At 51.9% G+C, this 20,078-nt stretch overlaps 2 protein-coding genes across 2 annotated transcripts in view; one reads left to right on the top strand and one right to left on the bottom strand.

The window, feature by feature from the left end:
• The window catches only part of LOC140716469 (solute carrier family 12 member 6-like), a 34,567-nt gene extending 27,371 nt beyond the window's left edge, over positions 1-7,196 (bottom strand). Inside the window, 3 exon segments of the mRNA XM_073029224.1 lie at positions 166-254; positions 3,241-3,285; positions 6,745-7,196. Coding sequence (XP_072885325.1) covers positions 166-254; positions 3,241-3,285; positions 6,745-6,934 — 324 coding nt within the window. The 5' untranslated portion in view covers positions 6,935-7,196.
• A 271-nt stretch (positions 7,197-7,467) lies between these two features.
• nop10 (NOP10 ribonucleoprotein homolog (yeast)) lies at positions 7,468-9,838 on the top strand. The gene is made up of 2 exons (XM_073028832.1): positions 7,468-7,626; positions 9,534-9,838. Exons 1-2 carry the CDS (start codon positions 7,573-7,575, stop codon positions 9,672-9,674), a joined length of 195 nt encoding a protein of 64 aa, XP_072884933.1. The 5' UTR covers positions 7,468-7,572; the 3' UTR covers positions 9,675-9,838.
• Positions 9,839-20,078: the final 10,240 nt, after the last annotated feature.

Genomic DNA, 20,078 nt, shown 5'->3' with positions numbered 1-20,078 from the left:
CAGTCCCGATGGAGGGTCTCAGCCTGAAACTTCAACTGTTTATTCCCCTCCAAAGATTCTTAATGAGTTCTTTCAGTGCTTCCCGTGTGCCTCCTCAGCAACCAAGCGGCCTCCCCATACCGGTGTACGCTGGGCTAATCCCTGAGCCTGCGGCCACACTGTTACCTCAAACAGAGCCAGGTTCTTATCTCCATACAAGTTCCCCGTGTAGTCTTTGTTGAGGAAAATGGTGAGATCCTTATCCGGGTGGTCCCCTGTGGAGGAGGAGGGATAGTAATGACTCAGTGCAAGAGATCCCCCCCCAATCCCCACCGCTCACACTTCCCTCACAACAGGGTAAGCAGCTCATATCAGGGTAAATTCCTCACTCTCAGTACACATGTCCAGTCAACTCCCACTGTCAGCACTCCAAATCAACTCCATTTCCCATTCACTCCCACCATCCACACTCCCAATGGGACCCCACCTCTTCCCATTCACTCCCACTGTCCACACTCCCAATGGGACCTCACCCCTTCCCATTCACTCCCACTATCCACACTCCCAATGAACCCCACCCCTTCCCATTCACTCCCACCGTCCACACTCCCAAAGGGACCCCACCTCTTCCCATTCACTCCCACCGTCCAGACTTCCAAAGGGACCCCACCTCTTCCCATTCACTCCCACCGTCCACACTCCCAAAGGGACAGCACCCTTTCACATTCACTCCCACCATCCACACTCCCAATGGGACCCCACCTCTTCCCATTCACTCCCACTATCCACACTCCCAAAGGGACAGCACCCTTCCCATTCACTCCCACTGTCCACACTCCCAATGGGACCCCACCCTTCCCATTCACTCCCACCGTCCACACTCCCAAAGGGACAACACCCTTCCCATTCACTCCCACCGTCCACACTCCCAAAGGGACCCCACCCTTCCCATTCACTCCCAGTGTCCACACTCCCAAAGGGACCCCACCCTTCCCATTCACCCCCACAGTCCACACTCCCAAAGGGACAGCACCCTTTCACATTCACTCCCACTGTCCACACTCCCAAAGGGACCCCACCTCTTCCCATTCACTCCCACTATCCACACTCCCAAAGGGACAGCACCCTTCCCATTCACTCCCACTGTCCACACTCCCAATGGGACCCCACCCTTCCCATTCACTCCCACTATCCACACTCCCAAAGGGACCCCACCTCTTCCCATTCACTCCCACTATCCACACTCCCAAAGGGACAGCACCCTTCCCATTCACTCCCACTATCCACACTCCCAAAGGGACAGCACCCTTCCCATTCACTCCCACTATCCACACTCCCAAAGGGACAGCACCCTTCCCATTCACTCCCACTGTCCACACTCCCAATGGGACCCCACCCTTCCCATTCACTCCCACCGTCCACACTCCCAAAGGGACAGCACCCTTCCCATTCACTCCCACTATCCACACTCCCAAAGGGACAGCACCCTTCCCATTCACTCCCACTGTCCACACTCCCAATGGGACCCCACCCTTCCCATTCACTCCCACCGTCCACACTCCCAAAGGGACAGCACCCTTCTCATTCACTCCCACTATCCACACTCCCAAAGCGACAGCACCCTTCCCATTCACTCCCACTGTCCACACTCCCAATGGGACCCCACCCTTCCCATTCACTCCCACTATCCACACTCCCAAAGGGACAGCACCCTTCCCATTCACTCCCACCGTCCACACTCCCAAAGGGACAGCACCCTTCCCATTCACTCCCACCGTCCACACTCCCAAAGGGACAGCACCCTTTCACATTCACTCCCACTGTCCACACTCCCAATGGGACCCCACCCTTCCCATTCACTCCCACCGTCCACACTCCCAAAGGGACAGCACCCTTTCACATTCACTCCCACTGTCCACACTCCCAATGGGACCCCACCCTTCCCATTCACTCCCACCGTCCACACTCCCAAAGGGACAGCACCCTTTCACATTCACTCCCACTGTCCACACTCCCAATGGGACCCCACCCTTCCCATTCACTCCCACCGTCCACACTCCCAAAGGGACAGCACCCTTTCACATTCACTCCCACTGTCCACACTCCCAATGGGACCCCACCCTTCCCATTCACTCCCACCGTCCACACTCCCAAAGGGACAGCACCCTTCCCATTCACTCCCACCGTCCACACTCCCAAAGGGACAGCACCCTTTCACATTCACTCCCACTGTCCACACTCCCAATGGGACCCCACCTCTTCCCATTCACTCCCACCGTCCACTCTCCCAAAGGGACAGCACCCTTCCCATTCACTCCCACCATCCACACTCCCAAAGGGACAGCACCTTCCCATTCACTCCCACCGTCCACACTCCCAAAGGGACCCCACCTCTTCCCATTCACTCCCACCGTCCACACTCCCAAAGGGACCCCACCTCTTCCCATTCACTCCCACCGTCCACACTCCCAAAGGGACCCCACCTCTTCCCATTCACTCCCACTGTCCACAGTCCCAAAGGGACAGCACCTCTTCCCATTCACTCCCACCGTCCACACTCCCAAAGGGATCCCACCTCTTCCCATTCACTCCCACTGTCCACACTCCCAAAGGGACCCCACCTCTTCCCATTCACTCCCACCGTCCACACTCCCAAAGGGACCCCACCCTTCCCATTCACTCCCACCGTCCACACTCCCAAAGGGACAGCACCCTTCCCATTCACTCCCACCGTCCACACTCCCAAAGGGACAGCACCCTTTCACATTCACTCCCACTGTCCACACTCCCAATGGGACCCCACCCTTCCCATTCACTCCCACCGTCCACACTCCCAAAGGGACAGCACCCTTTCACATTCACTCCCACTGTCCACACTCCCAATGGGACCCCACCCTTCCCATTCACTCCCACCGTCCACACTCCCAAAGGGACAGCACCCTTCCCATTCACTCCCAGTGTCCACACTCCCAAAGGGACAGCACCCTTTCACATTCACTCCCACTGTCCACACTCCCAATGGGACCCCACCTCTTCCCATTCACTCCCACCGTCCACTCTCCCAAAGGGACAGCACCCTTCCCATTCACTCCCACCGTCCACACTCCCAAAGGGACAGCACCCTTTCACATTCACTCCCACTGTCCACACTCCCAAAGGGACCCCACCTCTTCCCATTCACTCCCACTGTCCACACTCCCAAAGGGACCCCACCCTTCCCATTTTCTCCCACCGTCCACTCTCCTAGATCGTGCACTGTACCTAGGAGCTTGATGTGTTCACCTGTAACCGAGCTTTGACTTCTATCTGCAAGAGACAAGAAAACAACAAACTTACAGAGAAATCCCATCAGAAATCCTGGCTAAAGAGGGAGATCTGTATACTTATAGTGTCTCTCTATCGAAGAGATCTGTACCCTGACTGTTGCCTTTCAGGGGACATCTTTACACAGATCGGTGTCACTCAATCCCTCTCTCCCAGGGGGATATCTGTACACTCAATGGTATCTCTCAGGGGAAGATCCATACACTGACCGGTGTCTCTCAGGGGAAGATCTGTACACTGACCGGTGTCTCTCAGGGGGATATCTGTACACTAGCCGGTGTCTCTCAGGGGGATATCTGTACACTCAATGGTGTCTCTCAGGGGAAGATCTGTACACTGACCGGTGTCTCTCAGGGGGAGATCCATACACTGACCGGTGTCTCTCAGGGGGATATCTGTACACTGACCGGTGTCTCTCAGGGGGATATCTGTACACTCAATGGTGTCTCTCAGGGGAAGATCTGTACACTGACCGGTGTCTTTCAGCGGAACATCTGCACACTGATGTGTCTCTCATGGAGAGATCTGTACACTGACTAGTTACTGGGAAGTTACTAGATGGGATTCTGACAGACAGGATCCAGCATGATTTGAAGGCACAAGGTCTGATTTGGGACACTCAGCACACTTTGTGAATGGGGACTGACATCGAACAAATCTCTTGGAGTTCTTCAAAGTGGTAGGGCAGTGGGTGTTGTCAAGGTGGACTTTAGCAAGGCCTTTGGGAAGGTTAATCATCGTAAGCTGGTCTGAAAGTCTAGATCGCATGGGATCTAGGGGAAAGAGCGGGTTGGATTCACAATAGGCTCAGTGGCAGGGAGCAGTGGGTGATGATCAAGGGTTGTTTCTCAGACTAGAGCCCCAAGTCTAGTGGTGTTGATCCTTTGATGTCGTCAATATAAAGTATTTGACCGTGAATGACACAGACATAGCTAGTTAGTGTCTAGATGACGATAAAATAGGTGTTGTAGATTGCATAGTTGGTTATGAAACATCATAGGGGGTCTTAATCAGCTGGGTATATAGGCCAGGTGTCAGGGTGAAGGTATGTCTTCACCAAAGGAGGCTCTCCCCCTGCGAGCCTGCAGGTCACCCTTGGGCAAGGTGTAGCACCTGCTTAGCTCCCCACCCCTCTTGATCAGGGTCACGTGGGAGCGGGTGATGGACGGTCGTATGAGCAGCCGGTGCAGATCACAAGTCCTGGTGATGCGACCACTGACACCAGGCAGACAATCTCTGAAGAGTATTGATAATGGCTGGGGTCACCCGTCTTGTAAAGACACTGCCCAGAAGAAAGCAATGGCAAACCACTTCTGTAGAAAATTTGGTCAAGAACAATCATGGTGAAAGATCACGATCAGACATTTCATAGACACGGCACATGGTGATGTCGGCTGAGGACTGACTATTGGGTTTTAATTCACAGCGTGAGATGTTGCACAACAGGAAGGACTCCCAGAGCACGGCAGAGTCCTCCAAAGTGTGCAGAGAGAGAGGGACACAGGTACACGGCACCCTGAAGATAGAAGCAGTGAAGGTGTTGGGACACTGGCCCTCACCAGTTAGGGCAAAGAGTACAGAAGCTGGGATGTCATTTTGCTGACACAGACACTGACCACCGTCTGTCAGGGCCTCCCTCGGGGAATACGTACACACTGACCAGTGTCTCTCAGTTCCGATCTTTCAGGTGGATATGGTAAACTCAGCACATTAGAAAGGGGAAGTGGGAGAGGGAGGAGATGAAAACACACACAATTAACAGAATAATCCCGAGAGCAAATATAGCTGATCACAACAAGTGTTGTACGGTGATGTCCAGTCTGCACCAGTATTGTATCCTAATGTTACACAGTGACAGTCCCGTCCCCACCAATACTGTACCCCGGTGTTACACAGTGACAGACCCGTCCCCACCGGTACCGTACCCCGGTGTTATACTGTGACAGACCCGTCCCCACCGGTACTGTACCCGTGTGTTACACAGTGACAGACCCATCACCACCAATACTGTACCCCGGTGTTATACAGTGACAGACCCGTCCCCACCGGCACCATACCCCGGGGTTGTACAGTGACAGACCCGTTCCCACCGGTACCGTACCCCGGTGTTATACTGTGACAGTCCCGTCCCCACCGGTACCGTACCCCGGTGTTATACAGTGACAGACCCGTCCCCACCGGTACCGTACCCCGATGTTATACTGTGACAGTCCCGTCCCCACCGGTACCGTACCCCGGTGTTATACAGTGACAGACCCGTCCCCACCGGTACCGTACCCCGGTGTTATACTGTGACAGTCCCGTCCCCACCGGTACCGTACCCCGGTGTTATACAGTGACAGACCCGTCCCCATCGGTACCGTACCCCGGTGTTATACTGTGACAGTCCCGTCCCCACCGGTACCGTACCCCGGGGTTATACAGTGACAGACCCGTCCCCACCGGTACCGTACCCCGGTGTTATACTGTGACAGTCCCGTCCCCACCGGTACCGTACCCCGGGGTTATACAGTGACAGACCCGTCCCCACCGGTACCGTACCCCGGTGTTATACTGTGACAGACCCGTCCCCACCGGTACCGTACCCCGGTGTTATACAGTGACAGACCCGTCCCCACCGGTACCGTACCCCGGTGTTATACTGTGATAGTCCCGTCCCCACCGGTACCGTACCCCGGTGTTATACTGTGACAGACCCGTCCCCACCGGTACCGTACCCCGGTGTTATACAGTGACAGACCCGTCCCCACCGGTACCGTACCCCGGTGTTATACTGTGATAGTCCCGTCCCCACCGGTACCGTACCCCGGTGTTATACTGTGACAGACCCGTCCCCACCGTACCGTACCCCGGTGTTATACTGTGATAGTCCCGTCCCCACCGGTACCGTACCCCGGTGTTATACAGTGACAGTCCCGTCCCCACCGGTACCGTACCCCGGTGTTATACAGTGACAGACCCGTCCCCACCGGTACCGTACCCCGGTGTTATACAGTGACAGACCCGTCCCCACCGGTACCGTACCCCGGTGTTATACTGTGATAGTCCCGTTCCCACCGGTACCGTACCCCGGTGTTATACAGTGACAGACCCGTCCCCACCGGTACCGTACCCCGGTGTTATACAGTGACAGACCCGTCCCCACCGGTACCGTACCCCGGTGTTATACTGTGACAGACCCGTCCCCACCGGTACCGTACCCCGGTGTTATACTGTGACAGACCCGTCCCCACCGGTACCGTACCCCGGTGTTATACTGTGACAGACCCGTCCCCACCGGTACCGTACCCCGGTGTTATACTGTGACAGACCCGTCCCCACCGGTACCGTACCCCGGTGTTATACTGTGACAGACCCGTCCCCACCGGTACCGTACCCCGGTGTTATACTGTGATAGTCCCGTTCCCACCGGTACCTCTCACCCCGCTTTTCTCCGCTCACCTTCCCCCGTTTCCACTGCGCCGCTCGCTGATTGTCCCGGGGCGCCAACTCCCTGCGATGCCGCCGTCTCACCGTCCTGCATCCGGTCGGCCGCATCGCCCCCGCCGCCGGCGACATCGGGGCTTCCCCCCAGTCCCGGTACGTCCTCGGCGCGGGTCGGTGTCACCGTGAACCGCACCGACATGGCCATTCCGTATCCGGCAGCCTGCCGTTCAGCGGTCGATCGGTGACCCGTTACCGGCCGATTGGCGGCGGTGGGTCGGCAGGAACACCGCTCAGGATCCGATAGACGGCCGGAGACCGGCTGCTCCGCCCCAACGGGGCGGCAACCGGCTGTAACCTACGGGACCGGCGACTGACGGGCGCCGGTAACCAGACGGCGGCGGGACCCGCTCGGCGCGCTCCTGCTCGCCGCGGCCGCTGTCAGAGAGCCGGGGAACAATTTGCGCAGGCGCTGTTCCCCTCCCGCCCCTACGGACACCGCAGTGCGCAGGCGCTACTCGCCGGACTGCCGGCGAACTCGCTCCCTCTCCCCTCCCCCACACCTAGGCTTCCGTCTGGACCGAAATGCGCACGCTCCGCTACTTCCCCCGCCGTCCGCTAGCGCCACACTGCGCAGGCGCCGCTGCCTGTCCCGCCTGAGTCTCCCTCGGTGCGCATGCGCTGCCGCCTGTCCGGCCCGGAATCTCCCTCAGTGCGCAGGCGTCGCTGCCCGTCCTGCCAGGACACCTTCAGTGCGCAACTCCTCCGCCGGTCCAGACGGAGCCCCGGTGACATCGAGAGCGGAAGTGACGCAAGTTCAGTGATTTCCCTCGTGGAGCTGCGACCATGTTCCTGCATTTCTACCTAAACAGTGACGGCGAGCGAGTTTACACCCTGAAGGTCGGGATCGGGGCTTTATGGGTGTGTTAGGGAGCGGGTGGCTAGGCTGCCTGGGAGTTGTCGGGGGTCAGAGGGCGAAGGGTGGAGGTCGGGGGTCAGTGGGAGAAAGGTGGTCAGGGATCCGAGCGAGAGGGTTGGTGGTCTGGGGTCAGGGGAGAAGGGTAGTGGTCGAGGGTCAGAGGGAGTTGGTTCGTGGTCGGGGGTCAGAGGGAAAAGGGTGCAGGCCGGGGGTCAGTGGGAGAAGGGTGGTCAGGGATCCGAGCGAGAGGGTTGGTGGTCAGGGGAAGAAGGGTAATGGTCGGGGTTAGGGTTAGGCTCTGGGTGTCAGAGTCTTGGTTTCATTGGGTCATGCGTAGAGGTCGGTGGTGATATGATATGAGGGAGAGTGTTCAGGAGAGGGACGGGGACAGGGCTGAAGACAGAAATACAAAGGGTTGTTGAACAGCATGAGATGGGAGAGGGTGTTCTTACTGAGGGAAGCTGTCCGCCGGTCACAGAGGGAGCAGCGGGAGATACGGAGCGTGAAGGGTCCCTCCTCCTCCTCGAGGATTGTAGTGGAGAAATCTCACTAGTACAGGGCCCTGCTGAGACTGTCTGTGACTCGAAAGCAGGGTTAGAAGCTGTCTTTGAGCCTGGTGGTGTGTGATTTCAGTCTGTTTTATCTTCTGTCCATGGGAGAGAGGAGGAGGCTGGTTGGTTTTCATGATGTGCTGAACTGTGCCCACGGGCAGTAATGCAGAAAATTTCATAACAACTTTACAATGAGGTAGTGCAAGGGAAGACCATAACAGAGCGCAGAATAAAGAGTTAAATTTCCAGAGGTCAGGACACAGTGCGTAGATTCTGAGGTCAGTGGAATGTCTTATATAGGTAGCCGTTCAACAGCAGGGTTTGAAGCCCAGGGTGGGTGCAAGGATGAAGCTTTAGAAGGCCACACTTGGAGGTTTGTGAGTAATTTTGGACCCTTTATCTAAGAAATGATGTGGTGACATGGGAAAGGGTCCTGATGAGGTTCACAAGCATTATTCCAGGGATGAAAGGATTAATGTACGAGGAACATTTGATGGCTGTGGGTCTGTGCTCGCTGGAATTCAGAAGAATGAGAGAGGACTGTCATTGATGACCTATCGTATGTGTCCAGCTGGAGGGTCTCAGCCCAAAGCGTTGACTACTTTTCCCATGGATGCTGCCTGACCTGCTGAGTTCCTCCAGTGTTTTGTGTGTGTTGCTGGAATATTGAAAGACCTAGATAGAGTGGATGCGGAGAAGATGTCTCCTGTGGTGGGTGAGTCCAGGACACAGGACTCAGGACAGAGATGAGGAGGAATTTCTGTAGCCAGAGCTTGGTGACTGTGCAATTCATTGCCACAAACAGCTACGCAGGGCAGTCTGTTGTGCGTATTTAAAGCCGAGGACGATAGGTTCTTGATTAGCCAGGTTATCGAAAGTTACGAGGAGAAGGCAGGAGGATGGGATTGAGAGGGTTAATAAACCGGCCATGATGGAATAGGGTGGGCTCGATGGGCCAAATGGCCTACTTCTGCTCCTATGTCATGTAGGTGGGGCTTTTGATGAGATTGACTGCTTTTCCAAGGTGCGGGAAATGCAAACAGAGTGCTGGGCTGTGCCCACAACTGCCTGCAGTTCCTCGTGTCACGGGCCGAGCTGTGATCTTCTGGTTGTGAGTGGTAAATGCTGGTGTGAGTCGGCAGAGACATGCCAGAGAGATAGAGGTGTTGGTGCACTTTATTAACCGTGGGGTCTCCGTGGTTAGACCAGCTGGAGGACACCCTGTCCTGGTCCACTAGGAATTTGTGGATGAGGGCACAACGAGTGACCCTTTGCTTCTAATGTTCTAATCTCTCCCTTTCTCCTCCCCTCCCTCGATCTGTCTCCCCCCTGTGCAGAAGGTGGACCCCCAGGGTCGAGTGACCACAACAGCCCACCCAGCGCGGTTCTCGCCCGATGACAAGTACTCCAGGCACAGGGTGACCTTGAAGAAACGCTTCAATATCCTGCCCACTCAGCAGCCGTCCCCCACCTTCTGACGTGCCGGCCGATGGCCAGTGGGCCCTAGTGCCCCCCCGTCCTACAAGCTTTGGCTTCGCCTGTGCGGAGTGCACGAGGAGAGATGAGGCTTCGCTACTTGTGGGGAGAAGACTGTAACCGTCGTGTCACGCACGGTCTCACAATAAAAGCTGCCTGGATTAGCGTACGGATGTGCCGTGTGGTTTATGATCCGATGCCTTCGCTGCCTCCCTTCTCCTCCATCCCTATACAGAGACGGGAATTGTGCACGGTGCTCCTGGTGTGGGTCTGACCCAGGGATACAGAGACGGGAACTGTGCACGGTGCTCCCGGTGTGGGTCTGACCCAGGGATACAGAGACGGGAACTGTGCACGGTGCTCCCGGTGTGGGTCTGACCCAGGGATACAGAGATGGGAACTGTGCACGGTGCTCCCGGTGTGGGTCTGACCCAGAGATACAGAGACGGGAACTGTGCACGGTGCTCCCAGTGTGGGTCCGACCCAGGGATACAGAAATGGGAACTGTGCATGCTGCTCCCGGTGTGGGTCTGACCCAGGGATACGGAGATGGGAACTGTGCACGGTGCTCCCGGTGTGGGTCTGACCCAGGGATACAGAGACGGGAACTGTGCACGGTGCTCCCGGTGTGGGTCTGACCCAGAGACAGGAACCTTTCACCTCCTAATCCATCCGTTCATTATTATGTGCACCACCCTTTAGACCCCTGAGGCTCTCCACCTCAAGCAAGGTCTTGGGGTGTCTCTTCTGTTTCCATTCCAATGTCCTTATCCCTTTCCTGAAATTTGGGGATGACAACTGTACAAGGCTCTCCAGCCGAGGTCTGACCCTATTTTCATAGCACCTGTCTCTTACACCGCGGGCATTTAGGGCAACAATAGGTCCTCCATCTCTCTTCATAGCAGTATTCATTGCTGTTTCCATAACAATTCTGTTTTACCAGTCAGGGTTGTTAGCCCTGAGCTGAACCTCGAGGACCAGCAGACCACTCTTAGTCTGGCCTTTACCTTTTGACCTGTTTGGCACTGGTGACCCTACCAAGAGCCAAAGCATAAAGTCCTGACTCCAGCCAACATAACTCTCCAGGTTACCAAGGCAAGCAAGCCTCCAAATCCTACGACAAGGTTGTGGTCCTCTTGGCCCGTTTTATAGAGTGTACCATAACCTCCCTGATCTGATACTCAGTATCAGTACTCAGTACTCAGGCCAGTATCCCAGACATCACATCTAACAGTGCTCTCACTGTCTGTGTATCATAACCTCATACACCGAGGTCCCTCTGTTCCTCGACACTCCCCACCATTCAGTGTGTGTCCTGCCCTTGTACACCGAGGTCCCCCTGTCCCTCGACACTCCCCACCATTCACAGTGTGTGTCCTACCCTTGTACACCGAGGTCCCTCTGTTCCTCGACACTCCCCACCATTCACAGTGTGTGTCCTACCCTTGTACACCGAGGTCCTCTATTATTCCTCAATTTTTGAAGTAGAAGTGATCACTTTGTTGGGATCACACTATAGCACCCAGTATTCAGTGGGAATTAGAAGAATCAACAAATTTGCAGAGGACACCAAGATTAGGAGAGTAGTGGACAGTGAGGAAGGCTATCATGGCTTGCAGAGGGATCTGCATCAGCTGGAAAGATGGCAGATGGAATTTAATGCAGACAAGTGAGAGGTTTTGCACTAACCGGAGTAGAAAAGTAGGGCACTGAGGAGTGCAGAAGAACAAAGGGACCTGGGAGTACAGGTAGATAATTCATAGAAAGTGGTGTCACATGTAGATAGGGTCATAAAGAAAGCTTTTGGCACATTGGCCTTCATAAATCAATGTACTGAGTCCGGGAGGTGGGATGTTATGTCGAAGTTGTATCAGATGTTGGTGAGGCCTAAATTGGAGTATTAAGTGCAGTTTTAGTCACCTGCCTACAGGAAGATGGAAATAAGGTTTAAAGATTATTGTACAGAGAAAATTTACAAGGATGCTGCCGGATCTGGAGGACCGGAGTCATAATGAAAGATTGAGTAGGTTAGGACTCTATTTAGACAATAGGTGCAGAAGTAGACCGTTTGGCCCTTCGAGCCTGCACCGCCATTTTGAGATCATGGCTGATCAATTACTATCAATACCCAGTTCCTGCCTTGTCCCCATATCCCTTGATTCCCCTATCCATAAGATACCTATCTGGCTCCTTCTTGAAAGCATCCTTCCGAGGCAGTGCATTCCAGACCTCCACAACTCTCTGGGAGAAGAAGTTTTTCCTTAACTCTGTCCCAAAATGACCTACCCCTTATTCTCAAACCATGCCCTCTGGTACTGGACTCTCCCAGCATCTGGAACATATTTCCTGCCTCTATCTTGTCCAATCCCTTAATAATCTTATATGTTTCAATCAGATCCCCTCTCAATCTCCTTAATTCCAGCGTGTACAAGCCCAGTCTCACTAACCTCTCTGCGTAAGACAGTCCAGACATCCCAGGAATTAACCTCGTGAATCTACGCTGCACTTCCTCTACAGCCAGGATGTCCTTCCTTAACCCTGGAGACCAAAACTGTACACAATACTCCAGGTGTGGTCTCACCAGGGCTCTGTACAAATGCAAGAGGATTTCCTTGCTCTTGTACTCAATTCCCTTTGTAATAAAGGCCAACATTCCATTAGCCTTCTTCACTGCCTGCTGCACTTGCTCATTCACCTTCAGTGACTGATGAACAAGGACTCCGAGATCTCTTTGTATTTCTCCCTTACCCAACTCTATACCGTTCAGATAATAATCTGCCTTCCTGTTCTTACTCCCAAAGTGGATAACCTCACACTTATTCACATTAAACGCCATCTGCCAAGTATCTGCCCACTCACCCAGCCTATCCAAGTCACCCTGAATTCTCCTAACATCCTCATCACATGTCACACTGCCACCCAGCTTAATATCATCAGCAAATTTGCTGATGTTATTTTCTATGCCTTCATCCAAATCGTTAACGTAAATGGTAAACAGCTGTGGTCCCAATACCAAGCCCTGTGGCACCCCACTAGTCACCACCCGCCATTCCGAGAAACACCCATTCACCGCTACCCTTTGCTTTCTATCTGCCAACCAGTTTTCTATCCATGTCAATGCCTTCCCCCCCCCCCCACCCCTCCCGATGCCCTGAGCTTTGATTTTACCCACCAATCTTCTATGTGGGACCTTATCAAATGCCTTCTGAAAATCGAGGTACACTACATCCACTGGATCTCCCCCGTCTAACTTCCTGGTTACATCCTCGAAAAACTCCAACAGATTAGTCAAGCATGATTTACCCTTGGTAAATCCATGCTGGCTCGGCCCAATCCTATCACTGCTATCTAGATATGCCACTATTTCATCCTTAATAATGGACTCTAGCATCTTCCCCACCACTGATGTCAGGCTGACAGGTCGATAGTTCTCTGTTTTCTCCCTCCCTCCTTTCTTAAAAAGTGGGATAACATTAGCCATTCTCCAATCCTCAGGAACTGATCCTGAATCTAAGGAACATTGGAAAATGATTACCAATGCATCCGCAATTTCTAGGGCCACCTCCTTTAGTACCCTAGGGTGCAGACCATCTGGACCTGGGGATTTGTCAGCCTTCAGTCTTCTCATCACCGTTTCCTTCCGAATGTCAATCTGTTTCATTTCCTCTGTTACCCTATGTCCTTGGCCCATCCATACATCTGGGAGATTGCTTGTGTCTTCCTTAGTGAAAACAGATCTAAAGTACTCATTAAATTCTTCTGCCATTTCTCTGTTTCCCATAACAATTTCACCCAATTCATTCTTCAAGGGCCCAACATTGTTCTTAACTATCTTCTTTCTCTTCATATACCTAAAAAAGCTTTTGCTATCTTCCTTTATATTCCTGGCTAGCATCCATTCGTACCTCATTTTTTCTCCCCGTATTGTCTTTTTAGTTAAGTTCTGTTGTTCCTTAAAAACTTCCCAATCATCTGTCCTCCCACTCACCTTAGCTCTGTCATATTTCCTTTTTTTTTAATGCTATGCAATCTCTGACTTCCTTTGTCAACCACTGTGGCCCCTTTCCCCCCTTTGAATCCTTCCTTCTCTGGGGGATGAACTGATTTTGCACCTTGTGCATTATTCCCAAGAATACCTGCCATTGCTGTTCCACTGTCTTTTCTGCTAGGCTATCCGTCCAGTCAACTTTGGCCAGCTCCTCCCTCATGGCTCCATCGTTTCCCTTGTTCATCTGCAACACTGACACCTCTGATCTGCCCTTATCCTTCTCAAATTGCAGATAAAAACATCATATTATGATCACTACCTCCTAATGGCTCATTTACTGCAAGATCGCTTATCAAATCCTGTTCATTACATAACACTAAATCCAGAATAGTCTTGTCCCTGAGAACAGCTCTCGTACAAGCTGTTCCAAGAATGCATCCCGTAGGCACTCTACAAACTCCCTATCCTGTGGTCCAGCACCAACCTGATTCTCCCAGTTCACCTGCATGTTGAAATCCCCCATAACTACTGCGACATTACCTTTGCCACATGCCAATGTTAACTCCCTATTCAATTTGCACCCAATATCCATGCTACTGTTTGGTGGCCTGTAGACAACACCCATTTGGGTCCTTTTGCCCTTACTGTTCCTCAGTTCTATCCACACAGACTCTACTTCTCCTGACCCTATGTCCCCCCCTTGCAAAGGACTGAATCTCATTCCTCACCAACAGGGCCACCCCACCCCCTCTGCCCACATTTCTGTCCCTACGATAGCACGTATACCCTTGTACATTCATTTCCCAGGTCTGATCTCCCTGCAGCCATGTCTCCGTTATCCCAACAACATCATAGTTACCCATTCGCACCTGGGCTTCAAGCTCATCCGCCTTATTTCTGACACTTCGTGCATTCAGATATAGAATTTTTAGCCCATTTCTCCTCTCTCTGTTTGAATCGCTGCCTATTGTGCTTAACCCAGCTCCCCGAACTCCCATCGGGCTATACGCCCCTAGAATTTTGTTGTCCCTCCTAAATTTACTTATTCTTTCAACACATTTAACTCCATGTTCCGTCAGAAAGTAGGAGATTTCATAGCGATATGCAAAATTATGAGGGGTAAAAGCAAGCAGGCTTTTTTCCGCTGAGGTTGGGTGGGACGACAACCAGAGGTCATGGGTTAAGGGTGAAAGGTGAAAAGTTCAAGGGGAAACTTCTTCACTCAAAGGGGAATGACCTGACGGCACAAGTTGTGCATGTGTGCACGATTTCAACATTAGAGAGAAGTTTGGATAGGTACATGGACAGTAGAGGTATGGAGGGTTGTGGTCCCAGAGCAGGTCAATGGGAGTAGAGTTTAAATGGTTTTGAGATGGGCCAAAGGACCTACCTGACTCTAAATATATAGGGTCATTACAGACAATTGTCAAAGGTAATCTCAATTCTCAATGTCTGGTGCATTGATACAAACCGGTGAGGTGAGGGTCAGAGGGAATGAGTCTCAGGCTACATCCACACTAGACCGGATAATTTTGAAAACACTGGTTTTGCGTAAAAATGATAGGCGTCCACACCAAGCATTTTTGAAAATACCTCTGTCCACATTAAAACGGGTATTTGGGCAATCTCGTACTACCGGGCATGCGCAGAACACATCTACAGAAGACAAGTGACATGTTTGGTGTTGAATCTCGTGGTGAAAGTGCGCGTTTGTGCAGTTACAGACAAGAAAAACTTAAAAGGAAATTGCCAAATGACGGACAGCTGCTGACTCGCACAGGAGGACTTAAAACTAAAAATAACGAATACTGGAGCGTATAGAGGCAACCAACAGGGAGTTCACAGATAGTATGACCTGGCTGACAACAAACATTGAAAAACTGGCTAACTCTGTTGCATTAATAAAGCATCTTGTTAAATGTATAAAACATGTCTGCATCATTATTATCTTTTATTTCCATACAATGTTACATTAGGCTGTTACACATCTATTGTCAGAGAAGTACTTGCATAAATAGGTAAACCACCTTCATACAAGCAAGGACAGAAAACAGCAAAGTGAGTATACTTATTTATTCAGTAAGTTATGGGTCGAAGTATTTGGTGAGTACATTTCTAAATCTTCTGGCTTCAGTCTTGTTGCCGTCTGTTCTGAAATTGTTAGGTTGCGTTCAGGGAAACAACGAAATGCCGTGCTGCCGCCATCATCTGTTCCAGCACGTCATGACAGCGTTTCTAGAAATCTCCGGTTACCCCGTCCACACTGCTCTGCCCAATCGCCGTTTTCAAAATTACACACTCTGGAGGGCTGAGGCTCCTGATAAAGCAGAATTGTGAAGAGTTTCCAGGAAATTCTCGACATGCAGACAGCCCTACCTGAGAGAGGGCAACAGTCACCCTCTTATCGTATTGGAATTGGTTTATTGTTGTCATGTACTGAGATACAGTGCAAAAATTATCTGTACACTGGTTGTTAGGGTATTGTTCTGGAGATATGGAATATAACCAATACTAATTTCAACATTGACCTGTCTTCAGATCGGAATGTGGATTGTAGTGTTACGTACCCCGTGACGGGGTTGTTAAACCAGCAGAAATGGAACACTCATTGGAGTCTATAATTACTAGAATCTAGTAAAGTTTATTAGTAAATTAAGTAATACAGTACACTAAAGGCAAGGATATAAATGTAACAGGTTAACAGTGATAATATACACAGAAATATGGGAATAGGAATCAGCCAAGCTCTATCGAAGTCTAGGGGTAAATGATCAGTCTTCAAGTGAAGCAGAGTTCAATTCAGTTTAGTGTAGTTCAAGGTAGTTGTTGTGGTCCGTTGGAGAGAGAGAGAGAATGAGAGATACAGCTGAGATTTCAGGCAAACCTTCTTGTCCCGTTGTGGTCACTGACTGTGACCCCTCCGTTCCAGATGTGACCATTCTTCCGTGGTGAACCCGTCACCCAGCCAAGGGTGGACACACAACAGGTCTCCACCGGTCGTACCTTTACACCCTGTGAGCCTCTGGCCGATTCCCGCGAATCAGTCCTCCAAACTCCTACCGACTTGTGGGGGCACAATGCTCTCCCCAGGGTTTCGTGGCGTGTCTGCGGTGTCTTAGCAAACCTGCTATTTTATCCCCCTCGATGGGGTATCACCCTGTCCCTCAGACCTCACTACCTCCTTTTGCCTCAGTGGGAGTGTTAATGAGCAATTCATGTTCAAAGCAAAGTGTCCGTGGCGGTATCACTGTGGACTCCAAAATACTGAATTATGTATCTCTCTCTCTCTTTACCTCTCATTAGCATTTTTGAATGGCTCTCCCTTATCTCTCTCTTTTTTAGATAGCATCGGTTCTGCAGCTCTGCTTGGCTTCACACATAACAGTAGATTGAGTTTAAAATGCAGCTCAGAACAATGGTCTTCCTGGAGCTGCAGACTGGGGTCGATAGCAAACCAGGAAACTCACCATGGACCTGAGATGTCTGCATATGCATGGATGCAACTAAGAGACAGCGGTGATTAACAGTCATTGTAGGTGTGTTGGTGTGAAGATCTGGGTGTCTGAAAATTGGAGACTTCAGAAGGGAACAAACACCAGTCCTCATAGAGGGATCTGACTGAGAGAGTGAACAATTTCAAGTTCCTGGGAGACCTAACATGGTCCCAACATACCAAAAAGAGGAGAAAGTCTGCGGACGCTGGAGATCAGAACAACACACACACAAAATGCTGGAGGAACTCAGCAGGCCAGGCAGCTTCTACGGAAAAAAGTACCGTCGACGTTTCAGGCTGAAGGCTTTGGATTTCCAGCATCTGTAGATTGTCTCTTCTTTGTGATTTGACTACTACGCTGCAAAGTCTCTTCCAGGAATGCCTACCCTGAGGAAGATTAAATCTTCCCTTTTCCTCCTCAGTCCCGCCAAAGGATCTCGGCCAAAACATTGACTGTACTTTTCCCACAGATGCTGCCTGGCCTGCTGAGTTCCTCCAGCATTTTGTGTGAGTTGCTCCCAACATATTAATGCAACCACTGTTACGTACCCCATAACTGGGTCACTTACCAGCAAAGATAGAGAGGTCCATTGAAGTCTGATGGTACTATTTTTAAAAGTCTTGATTTATAATGGGGCACAAAAATAAGGTTAATACAAACATTCAGATAATATACGTCGTCAATACTCAATCTAAAAGCGCGGGTATAGTAATAATCATCAATAAGAAATAGCTCTATTGTTTGTCTAGGGGATAATATATTGTCCGATGGAAATATAAAAGTCACTCAGTTCCTGCAGGCTTCTGGTTTTTGGGGACCGCTGGGTTTTCACTTGTTGGAGAGAGAGAGATTTGTGAGAAAAGAAACTTGCCCGGGTCTTTTGATGAGGCCAATCCGTTGAGTCGGGGGAGTTGGTTCCCCGTTGTTAGTTCAAGAAAGTCGTTTCTGTGGTACCCGCCACCAGCTCCCAGGCAAGGGAACCGAACGCACGTGGCTTCCTTCAAATGGCTGCCCGCTATTACGGGATCGCTAGTGTGTCTTCTGGTGCGTCTGAGGGGGCTGTTCCTACAGCCCCTCTTTTATTCTGACTTGCAGGATTGTAGATGTCAATCAGGTTGGGGGGATGATGCAATCTCTCCCCTTCACCCAGCCCACTTTGCCCGAGGGCTGTCATGTAGCATAGCATCGCAATCCACAAACGTGTCTCGTCTCCAAGAGTCAATGGCCAATGTCCCGTGACTTTACATCGCCGGGGAATGAGGCAACTTGCACGTCTCTCCCTCATTTCCTGGGTCCCTTGACCCAACCCAAGAGTGCTCTTGCAATTCTCACAAAGGAGGGGGCTGCGGGCACAACACCACGAAGAAGGCAAGACAGTGACTATATTCCATTGGGAGTTTAAGGAGATCTTGTATGTCACCTAAACCAGCTGCAAATTCTACAGGTGTACTGTGGAAAGCATTCTGACTGGGTGCGTCGCCATCTGATAAGGGGATGGGGGAGAGCTACTGTACAGGATCAAAGTCAGCTGCAGAGAGCTGTAAAGTTAGTCAGCTCCATCGTGGGTATTAGCCTCTATAATATCCAGGAGTTGGCGCGTGGCCTAGTGGATAAGGCATCGGTCTAGTGATCGAAAGGTCACTGGTTCGAGCCTCAGCTGAGGCAGCGTGTTGTGTCCTTGAGCTTCATAACAACACATTGCTCTGCGATGACCCCGGTGCCAAGCTGCTTGGGACCACATTGGTGGCGTGGAGAGGGGAAGGCTTGCAGCTTGGGCAACTGCCAGTCTCTTCCAAGGTGCAAATCCATGGTCTCACGAAACTAACGGATGCCATCTTCAAGGAGTTGTGCTCAAATAGATGGCCTTCATCATTAAGGACTCAGGTCAGGCCTTGTTCTCACTGCTACCGTCAGGAAGCCTGAAGACACACACTCAGCGATTCAGGAACAGCTTCCTCCCCTCTGCCACCAGGGAGGAGGTACAGGAGCCTGAAGACACACACTCAGCGATTCAGGAACAGCTTCTTCCCCTCTGTCATCAGGAAGGAGGTACAGGAGCCTGAAGACACACACTCAGCGATTCAGGAACAGCTTCTTCCCCTCTGCCACCAGGGAGGAGGTACAGGAGCCTGAAGGCACACACTCAGCGATTCAGGAACAGCTTCTTCCCCTCTGCCATCAGGGAGGAGGTACAGGAGCCTGAAGACACACACTCAGCGATTCAGGAACAGCTTCTTCCCCTCTACCATCAGGAAGGAGGTTCAGGAGCCTGAAGGCACACACTCAGCGATTCAGGAACAGCTTCTTCCCCTCTGCCATCAGGGAGGAGGTTCAGGAGCCTGAAGACACACACTCAGCGATTCAGGAACAGCTTCTTCCCCTCTACCATCAGGAAGGAGGTTCAGGAGCCTGAAGACACACACTCAGCGATTCAGGAACAGCTTCCTCCCCTCTGCCACCAGGGAGGAGGTACAGGAGCCTGAAGACACACACTCAGCGATTCAGGAACAGCTTCTTCCCCTCTGTCATCAGGAAGGAGGTACAGGAGCCTGAAGACACACACTCAGCGATTCAGGAACAGCTTCTTCCCCTCTGCCACCAGGGAGGAGGTACAGGAGCCTGAAGGCACACACTCAGCGATTCAGGAACAGCTTCTTCCCCTCTGCCATCAGGGAGGAGGTACAGGAGCCTGAAGACACACACTCAGCGATTCAGGAACAGCTTCTTCCCCTCTACCATCAGGGAGGAGGTTCAGGAGCCTGAAGGCACACACTCAGCGATTCAGGAACAGCTTCTTCCCCTCTGCCATCAGGGAGGAGGTTCAGGAGCCTGAAGACACACACTCAGCGATTCAGGAACAGCTTCTTCCCCTCTGCCATCAGGGAGGAGGTTCAGGAGCCTGAAGACACACACTCAGCGATTCA

The sequence above is a fragment of the Hemitrygon akajei genome, chromosome 25 (assembly GCF_048418815.1).
Source record: "Hemitrygon akajei chromosome 25, sHemAka1.3, whole genome shotgun sequence".
Lineage (NCBI taxonomy): Eukaryota > Metazoa > Chordata > Chondrichthyes > Myliobatiformes > Dasyatidae > Hemitrygon > Hemitrygon akajei.
Note: the sequence above shows the minus strand (reverse complement) of the source record. Positions and strands in the feature narration are given on the sequence as shown.